Genomic DNA, 10,007 nt, shown 5'->3' with positions numbered 1-10,007 from the left:
GTGCTTATGTTGTCCAGGACTCATGGCTCTCCTGGACACCCATCAGGCCTTTAATATAGGTGCGTTTGGGGTGTCCAGGGCTTTGTCTCCCCTGCCCCTCCATGTCGGCTAAGTTTGGACCTCCCAGAACAGTCCACACCGCTCTCAATCCCAGGTCTCGCCCTCAGAGTTCCCTAATCAGGAACCAGTCTGGGGTTCCCTGGCTCTTGCCAGGGAGGTTGTGTTAGCCTCTCAGCACCTTGGGAGTCTCATCTCAGTCCCCCATCTTGCTCAGCCCACCTCCTACCCCATTCCTGGTAGCCCAGCACCTGCACACTATCCACACCCTAGCTCTCCCCTCTCTGGTTGACATCTCTCATCCTACTTGCTAGTGACCCATGATGAGACCTTTGAGGCAGAGTTGGGGACTGCACCTATCCTCTTTCCTGCCCCAACGTGTCCCTGACGAGCTGCCCATTCTGACAGGAGGGTGCATTTGCCTGTGCTCCTCTGAGGCTTCACACACTTGGTTCTCTCTGTCAGAACACTCTTCCAGCCTAGCTTAGGGAAGCAGAGGAACTGACTGATGCCTGCCGTGGGGTCAGTACGGCCAGATCCACCATCTGGACTGGAAAGCGGCATTGTATACCAGTAGTTTGGATCTGGGGGCAGGGACGGTATGCACTTGACCATCAGGTGGCTGGTGGAATGGCTAAAGGTCACAAGAGTGCAGTACAGCCAGACTGCAGCCCTGTTGGGGTGTAAGCCTGGATGGATTGGGGTTAAAGGGAATAGGCTCCCTGATGCTGGGCCTGGATACTGCTACTGCTATATGGGGCTTCAGGCTGGCGAGAAAAGGAATAGGGTGCCCAGAGGTGTAGGGGAAGCTTCTAGAACCAAGGATAGTCTAAGAAGCACCCTTCATTCATTTCTATGTCCAAGTCCATGGGGCATGTTTGTGCCTCACTCCCTGCAAGAGGGTGATGGCTACCTGCCATGTCTGTACCTTTAAGAGCACTTTTGTCCGGTCAGGAACCCCCTTTATCAAAACTGTCGGCAGAGACCTGAGCCCTCTGCTCACTCTCCTGGGCCATTTGGTATGGTTGCCCTTTGCAACCCAATCCTAAGAGAAGGCCCAATGGTGGGCAGAAGCTAGGGGGTAAAGTGGCCTCAGTTTCCTCTGGAAACACCCCTCTTTGGGATGCTGACATTGGTGGGTGGGGTGGGTTTTGCCACCAGTTCCTGAGAACTGGGTCCAGAACCAGCAAATGGAAATGTCCCTGCCCTTCCTCGCCGGAGGTCAGGTCTCTGGGAGCAGATGACATTACAGCTGTGGAGTTCTCTGCTTTGAACTGACTTCACTTGGCTCCATGGACAATATTTGCTTTGGGAAGGAATTAAACACTTTATTTTCTCATTTATTCGGGGCAGGCTGTAAGACGCAAGAGCCCTCATTATGAGGGATGAGCTTCCAGGCTCGGCATCTGTCTAGGGAGGGGTCACGTTCTCAGATGTGACCTAGCACCCCCACAATCTTTCTCTGGCTAGTCTTGCTGGCCTGGACTCTGCACCCTCCTAGGGAGCCAAGCACTGCCAGGCAGGGCTGCCCAGAGCAGGGAAATAATACGATTACTTCTTTCTCCAGCTTCAGAAAGGCCCAAGGGTGCCCTGGGGACCCCGGGGGTTCTTTGAGCACATTCTGGGTCTGAGTGGAGAAGCTGCTGGAGGGGGCTGAGGGGGATCACAGGTTCCCCAGGGGCTTGGCCCTCTTTGGCTCTGGCATTTGCACTATCTCACACGGTAGGGCTTTCCAGACTGTGCTGTTTGCACTGGGAACAGTTCCTGCCTGCTACCTGCTCACCCTACCCCCTCTCCAAAAACAGAGAGAGCCCCAGCATTTTGCCTTAAGGAGAAAGAGGATTGTGAAGTCCCTGTGTGTCCTCAGTCTCTGAGCCTCAAGGAAGCCTCTGCAGAGTCTTTTCCTGGGGCCACCCTTTCTGGGCCACTCTGAATAGACCGAGTCCTGGTGAGTCTATTCCTCTTCGTGGTCTTCACCATGTGTCTGCCCTGCACAGGCCTCACTTTCCTCATGCTGGAGAAATGGCAGAAAGGCCAGAGTAGTGCCCTAGGGTTTTACTTCCTCTGTCCCCGGATCAGTGCAGCTTTGCTTCAACTGTCCTCAAAGTGCATGCAGCTGCAAGATCGCAGAGGCCTAGAAGCTCTGTAAGCGGAGGCTGGGGGCCCAGCACACATGGGTACCTTTCAATTAGCTTCCATGCTGGCCAGAAGGTGGATGGAGCAGAGGCTGAGGGCCAGCTGGCCAGCATGGCTTCAGGGAGGGCAGTCTCTGGCATGAACCAACAGTTTGCACGAGCGTCTCCGGGCTTCCTCCCGGAAAGCTGCTTCTTGGCCTGAGAGGCTGACAATCGTGCCACATTGGAGGTGAAGGTGCCTGAATATTTCCAGAGGGCAAATCCAGCCCTTTCTCCCTGCCAAGCCCATCTCAGGACCTCCAAACTCTCAGACCCTGGCCTGGCAGAACATTTTGGTGAAAGCGAGGGTCAGTCACCACAGGACACCAGCTGTGCTGACCACCCATGGCTTAGCCCCAGGCAGCTGTCTTCACACTGCTACCAAGAAGAATCCAACTTGCAGACCTGGGGATAAGAGCATCTCAGCCCCCTCACATCCCAGAAGACAACTTCAGAGAGGCCTGGCCGGACCTGGGTGCTGCTGGGGCACTCAAAGCCTGCTGGTTTGCATGAGCCCATTGGCCTCGCCGCTGCGTGTGGGCAGTGTGGCCTGCGGCCGCCCACTCTTCTCTGGCCGCGGCTCTATGGCATCTGCATCCTCCATACCATATCCTCTACGTAAACACAGAACCTTCCGGAAGCTCTGGCGGAAGTTATCGGAGAGAAAACCATAGAGCAGGGGGTTGGCACAGCTGTTGGCATAAGACAGGACCACCACAAAGAAGTAGAGGCCGGCAGAGGTGGGTTCCTCTGGCAGCGTGAAGGCCAGGTTGACGATGTTGACGATGAAGAAAGGAAGCCAGCAGCCCACGAACACCAGCACCACCACCACCACCATGCGAGTCACCTTACGCTCTGAGCGCCGTCGCCGGGAGGAGCCCACGCGCACACCTGCCGCCTTCACCTTCACCACGATGAGCAGGTAGCACAAACAGATGACCAGCAGGGGCCCAAAGAAGCCCAGCACAGACGTGTAGGTGATGAAGGCTGCACGCCACAGTTGCACAGGCTCCGGCCAGCTCAGGTTGCAGGTGCCCCAGCCCTCCTGGACGTCGGCGAAGACCAAGAGTGGCAGAGACATGAGCAGTGAGAAGACCCAGACAGCAGCGCTAGCCAGCTTGGCTACCCGTGGGCGACGCCACCGAGCTGAGCGGAGAGGGTGGACCACGGCCAGGTAGCGATCGACACTCATGACCATCAGGCAGAAGATACTGGTGAACTGGTTGATGCCATCCAGCGTCATGACCAGGCGGCACAGGAAGGGGCCGAAAGGCCAGTAGGAGACGGCATTCTGCGTAGCCAGGAAGGGAAGCCCCAACATAAACAAGACATCAGCTACAGCCAGGTTCAGTATGTACACATTAGTAACCGTCTTCATCTTGGCATGCCGCAGCACCACATAGATGACCAGTGTGTTTCCACCCAGCCCCACCGTGCACACCAGCAGGTAGAGAACGGGCACCAGTACTGCCTGGGCTCCTATCGATGACACTGGGCTCACCAGTGACCAGTTGTGGTTACCACTGGAAGCAGCTGAGGCATTCCAGCTGGGTGTAGAAGCTTGAAAGAGGGGCTCCATGCTGCCGGCTTCAGACTAGGTACCAGCCCACGTGTGTCTCTGCAAGAGAAGAGAGTGTCATGAGTGGACACATTCGGGCATTCCTTCTTCCAGCCACCCCCAGTCCGCCTGCCCGACCGTAGTGGGTAAACACCATTAATCATGCTCGACTTGGCCGGGAATCGCATTAAGCAAATTGTTTGGAAAACAAGCTGGAGAGAAAGAAGAAGCCACGAGAGGATGGGTGGCTCCACGAGCCAAGGTGGGCGTTACCTGTCAATACTTATACTACAGTGACTGGCCTAGGATGTGCACGCAACCCATGACTCCCCTGCCTTGGTCTGATGTCCAGCACCCTCTCTCCAAAACCTCTCAGAGCCCTGGAGGGCAGTATTTCAGGAAGGTGACATAAACTCAGTGGGTATCACCTCCCAGGGGTCCCCAAACTATGAGGAGAAGTGGCCGATAGAAAAGGATGGGGAGGCTGAGATGCCATGGCTGCCGTAAGCCAGACGTACTCAACACATATGGCATCCTAGGCCTGCTCTGCCAGTAAGTACAAGGTTGGATTCTCTCTGGGGTGGGACTCTCCCCCGACAGGGGAATCTTAGGAATGCTGTCCCCAGTAGGCCGGTTTAAAGCCCCAGCAGGGCCTGAGACTCTCTGCAGCAGCGGTGACTCCAGAAGTCCCTATACTATACAGTGGCTGGCCCGCTTCTCGCCCCCGAGGACACCAGGCTGAAGGTACTGCCTGCCCAGGGCAAAGGTCTGTCTCTTGCTTAGCAATGGCAGAACAGATATCCTTAAGTCCAGGCTTAGTGCTCACTATGGGATGGAAAGGTGCCTAGTGCAGAGAGGACAAACACACAGAACAGACATAACAGCTCAGCCAACAGGAACACACCAGGCTGCGGGCACAGCACAGGAGGGGGTCAACAGCCCAGCACATGGCAGAGCCAGGCGAACTAAGGCCCGGGAAGCAGAGGGAAGACACAGAGGCAGTGCATGGGCTTTGTGGAGAAAGCGGAGAGGCAGGTGTGGGCGGACAGAGCCTGACAGATGAGTGGCAGGTGCATTTGTGTTTGTGTTTGAAGTTTTTCATAAAAGCAAGATGCCCAAGAAGAAATAAACATCTCCATTGCTGGGCAAGAAGGAGATGGGCAGGACTGGTGCCCATGGTTGAAGTACTAGGAGGACACAGGCCAGGGACAGGCCATAGCAAGGCAGGAGCCCCCGGCCTGAGCCAGGCTGTCCGCTAGCTATGCTGTCCTCAGAGACCTGGGTCTGCTCAGCTGATCTGTAGTGGCCTAGGCCAGAGCAGACATGGGACACTTTCACAACTGTCAGGGAAGAACCTGGTCCAGAGGTGCAGGACCTAGTCCAGGGATGCAGGACCTAGCAGATGACCTAGTCCAGGGGTGCAGGACCTAGCAGAGGACCTAGTCCAGGGGTGCAGGACCTAGCAGAGGCAACTGCAATCTGAAGAATAAGAAAAGGCAGGTCGGGGTGTGGGGATCCAAGAGAGAACCGCAGCAGCAACAAGGAAATAAAAATGTTCCTCCCCACAGGCCAACTCACCAAAGTCCCAAGTTCTCAAGGCTCAAAGATGCTAAGGAATATGACCTGGAAGACCAAGACAGAGGGGACCAGCAGTGGATTCACCTGGAAAAGCTAAAATAAAATAAGATGATTTAATGATTTAACTAGTATGCCCGGAACATGTTTCAGTTAAGTGTAAGATCTTTGAGTACAGTATGGATAAAACATTATAAGGAATAATGAGTAAATGGAGCAGGTCCCCTACTTGGAAGCCACAGAACTTGGACATGAAAAACACAGCCATTTCGTGCCAGGAAAGGCGGCCCATCTGTTAAGAGCCGAGGCTGTTCTTGCAGAGGACCCAGATTTGATTCCTGCATTTATGCTGGGCAGCTCACAACTGCTTGTAACTCCAGCTCCAGGGGGATCTGATACCTTTGGCCTCTGGTAATCTGCACTGACATGCACACAACCCCCACACAGATACACATAATTTAAAATAAAACAAATCTTTAAAATACGAAAAATACAGTCATTTAAATAAACAGCAACTTCAAAAAATGACTAATTTTAATGTAGATAGTGTTGAGGAGAGAATTGGTGAAATAGAAGACACTGAGGGATACTGAGAAGACGCATACATGAAAGCAACAGGAAGGTCAAGCAGGGGCCACAGGACAAGAGGGAAGGATGAGACTTCACGGTTAATCATGTCTCCAGTAGGATTAAGTCACAATACAGCAGTGTCATCACAGAGCCGCAGAAAATCCCAAAGAATATCAGTAGGGACACCACATGGAAACACCACAGACAGTGACTACGACGATACTATTCCATCAGAAACGCTAAGGCAAGAGGTACACAACAAACTTTATTTAATAACAAAGGCCAAGGGTAGGGCTGGGAATGGAGAGTGATTGCCTAGCATGCACGATCACCTGGGTTCAGTTCCTAGCAATGCATAAACCAGATGTGCTAGCACAGGTTTGTGAGTCCAGCACTTGAAAGGGATCAAGGCAGAGGATTAGAAGCTCAAGGCCATTCCTGTCCTGATTAGATACTAAGTTTGAGGCCAGTCCGTGATATATGAGACCTGGTATTAAGAAAGGAGAAAGACTGGAGAGATGGCTTAGTGTTTGAGAGTACTGGCTGCTCTTTCAGAGGAGCCCAGGTTCAATTCCCAGCACCCACATGACAGTTTACAGCCATTTATAACCCCAGTCCCGGAGATCTGAGGTCCTCTTCTGGTCTCTGCACACACAGCACTGCATGCATATGGTACATAAACATATATGAAGGCAAAATACCCATATACATATAAATAAATAGCTTTAAAAGACAATGTTAGGTGCGAGATGGCTGTAGCTAAGTAAATGATGGAGTTCTTCTGTTGGCATTGAACTCCTGGTCTAGAAGAGTGTCCCTGGATTGGGGACAAGAATGGTTTTAGCTGGGCCCCATATCACCCATAGCTTTGGCGGGAAACCAAGACATTCGGAGAGGAGCTTCCTTGGAGTCCCTAGTTGGAACTGCTGATTGGCTCACAGGGGCTGGTCTCAGGAAGTATCTATATGATATGTCTAAAGTGATGCTCACCGATGGGTCCCATGGACTCCTGTAGAGAACTGTCCTGTAAAGGACCATGGTTCAGCCAGGAGTCACGAAATGTTATTTCACATGGCCAACACACATAGACCTGCTGCAGAGGCCCGTGGGTCACCTCTCCCCAAAAGACTAAGCAAAGGACCTGAAAAGGGCTGGATGTGGGTGATAGACCAACCCCTGAAGATGAGCTCTCCGCTACTGGGGAAAGGGCTGAGAGGTTCTGGGGATCTCTAACAGGCTCTGACTTGGGGTAGCGGCTCTTGAACGCATTCTAACCTTAAGTCTAGCTCTCATTTTCTCTGGACTTCTGAGGTTTCTCTCTGGCCCATCCCTCCTCACTGCTGACCAGAGCCCAGGAGTGGCTTAGCAGGCCACCAGTCCCTGCCATCTATGCAAACGCTGCAACTCCCGACCAGCCTAGGAGCTACAAAGAACAAAATGGGCCCTAGAGCTGTGCCAGCCTCATAGAATATGATTCTGCAAGAACCGTTTTTAAAAGAGCAATTTTCTTATTCACTAGAATTACATGTTCACGGGAAAATTGCCCCTCAGGCCATCTCGACTGTGGGAGGGAGGAGCAAAGGAGGGGGTTATGCATCCAGAGTCCAGCTAAAGACCTGCTTAGACAAGCCCACCCTCCAGTGCCATCTTCCCCAGCAGGTCCTAACCCCTACCCCAATACCTGCCTTGTGATCTTGAGGACCTTGGTGCTTCCCTGAGCCCAGGCTTCAGGTGTAAGCAAGCCCATACACATGCGGAGTTGCCCAAAGGATGAAATGGCCAGACCCTGACTCATCTGGAGATGGAAGTGTCAAGTCACCCGTGCTGTATGCTTCTGCCCCCCACCCGCTTTGCTGGGGGGGGCTGGAGTCCGACATCCACACCCCACCCCTACCCACAGTCATTAGCGACACCTCTTCTCCTGTCTTTCCCCAGATACATATACACCACCTCTGAACGCTTCTGGAGACTGCTTGGGTCAGGGCAGGGGGAAAGTGAGGCAGGTTTAGGACCAGTCAGGAGGCAAGGAGAGAACCGCACGATCTGGCAAAGTAGCTCAGGTGGGTCTCCCTGCCCTGAAGGCGGTTATTTCTGTCTACAATCCATTTCTTCAGAAATCTGGGCCTTTCCTTTACTTTATGGGGAGCCAATGCCAGCTTACGATCGGTTATTAGTGCTGCCAGAGACTCCAGTGCATCCCACCTGACCCTGAGACGCGTTGTGTTGCCGAGCAACAGTTCCCATGTCTGACTTTGGGCACCTGGGTTCTGGCCCTCATCACCCTAAGTCACACAGGGGTGGTATGGAGGGAAGGGCCCTACACATGAAGGAAAGTTCCAGGACGTTCTCGGTCCTACAGAGGGGCGGGATGGCTGGAGGACCGGTAACCAGACTCCCTCCTCCGCGCAAACAATCGCAGGGACCCCAGATCCCATAGGGCGTCCATGCGTGTCAGGCCACAGCCCCATGGCTGGCCCCACCATGCCCGCCAACTAGCAGATCCAAATGCGCAAGCCACTGCTTCTCCCGATCGTTCTCCACCCCCGGAGTCCAGCTGCAGACCTCCTAGCCTAGCCTGCCCCCTCTGCGTCTTCCCACCTTCCCTTCTAGCCCGCGGCTCCTGAGACCTCAAATTTTGTTCAGTCCGCAACCCTCCCTGGCACTGGGTGCGCGCGCCATGGAGTGGTCGGACCCGAGGGTGCATGAGCAGAGAGAGACATCTGGGTCCCTTGCGGTTTCTGACCTGACCCAGGCACACGGGGCGGCCGCCGGGTCTCCGAGGCCGGCGGAGAGAAAAGGCAGAGGGATGCAGTTCCGAGGTTGGGGAGAGGACGCCAGAGGGACTGGGGCAGAGGCGGGTCAGCCCCGCAGATGTCCAGGAAAGCTTGAGGATCCTGTGCGTCGCAGGCAGGGTCCGAATGGCGGGACCCCAGGCCCGGGCTGTTTGCAGACAGCGAGAGGAAGCGACAGACCTGTGCGGGACTGGGTGCCCACACCGGAGACAGCGGGCACTTCGCGACAAGGCAGCGCCCTCGGGCTCCTAAGCCGAGTGCTCACTCGAGGTAGGAGGTCGGCGCCCGCCCTCAGGCTAGCGAGAGGGAGAGGTGGAGGAGGTGAAAGGGGCGGGGCGAGGCAGGGCGGGGCTAGCGCCTCGGGTGGGGTGGGGAGGCTGGGTAAGGAGGGGCGAGCTCCCGTGGGCATGGCGAGAAAGGGGGTTTTCCAGAGGAGTCGGGGGTCTGGGCAGTACAGTCAGGTTGTCTGGGTAAGACTCTTGTCTATGCAACTTCATCTTCCTAGCTCCCTGTATGCCCCAAGTCTATTCGTCTCGGTCTCCGAACCCTTTTCCCAGCCCTAGTATGGTTGTCAGTGACTCAGACCACGCCCCTCTTTCCAACAACTTCTTTGGGCTGTGACTGAAAGCAGTCCCTCTAGTGCCTGGAGAGTCTGAGAAAAATCCTGCTGAGAGAAGTCTGGTGGCCTACGGAGATGTCCCAGATGAATTTCAGAGTGGAGTGGAGGCAGTGGGAATCCCCAAGGCAGAGTGCAAGAGAGCACCTGGGGTTCTCTGACCTTGCAGGACTGATGAGTGTGTGTGTGTTCTACCAGGCACTTCCTGGGTCTTGGGACGCTGCTCACTGAGGAGTTGCTGACTCTAAGAGCTGAGGGCCTCATCTAGACACAGAGGTTGCCCCAGCAGCTCCCTGCCCTTGGAGCCTGCTTGCAGCTCTTTAACCTGAGCTGACATCCTGCAGTCCCACCAGGAACAGCTAAGATGACATACATCCATATGACATCAGGACCTGGCCAAAGGAAGTGGGGGTCAGCCACACACTGCTTGTCCCCAAGAGGAGGTTCTTCAGCCGATCTGGTAGACGGTGCCTGGTCTTTCTCAATTTTTCTGTACTTCTACATTTTCTTCAAGAAACTTGAATTAGGTTTGCAATGGAGAGAACCCAACCGCATTGCGATTGCCCATGCTCCAGCTCCTCACAGTGCTCCTCCCCAGCCAGACTTGGACGCCATGTTTAGGATGATTTCAACCTTTCCCCTAATCCCGGGCTCCATTTCACCAG

The 10,007-nt window shown here is 54.4% G+C and overlaps 1 protein-coding gene across 1 annotated transcript; it reads right to left on the bottom strand.

The window, feature by feature from the left end:
* Positions 1–1,676: 1,676 nt before the first annotated feature.
* Positions 1,677–9,019, bottom strand: Sstr5 (somatostatin receptor 5). Its single transcript, XM_075989679.1, has 3 exons — positions 8,678–9,019; positions 5,368–5,460; positions 1,677–3,849 (listed from the first exon to the last, which is right to left on the bottom strand). Exon 3 carries the CDS (start codon positions 3,808–3,810, stop codon positions 2,722–2,724), a length of 1,089 nt encoding a protein of 362 aa, XP_075845794.1. The 5' UTR covers positions 3,811–3,849; positions 5,368–5,460; positions 8,678–9,019; the 3' UTR covers positions 1,677–2,721.
* Between the last annotated feature and the right edge of the window lie 988 nt (positions 9,020–10,007).

The sequence above is a fragment of the Microtus pennsylvanicus genome, chromosome 11, assembly GCF_037038515.1.
Source record: "Microtus pennsylvanicus isolate mMicPen1 chromosome 11, mMicPen1.hap1, whole genome shotgun sequence".
Taxonomy (NCBI): domain Eukaryota; kingdom Metazoa; phylum Chordata; class Mammalia; order Rodentia; family Cricetidae; genus Microtus; species Microtus pennsylvanicus.
Note: the sequence above shows the minus strand (reverse complement) of the source record. Positions and strands in the feature narration are given on the sequence as shown.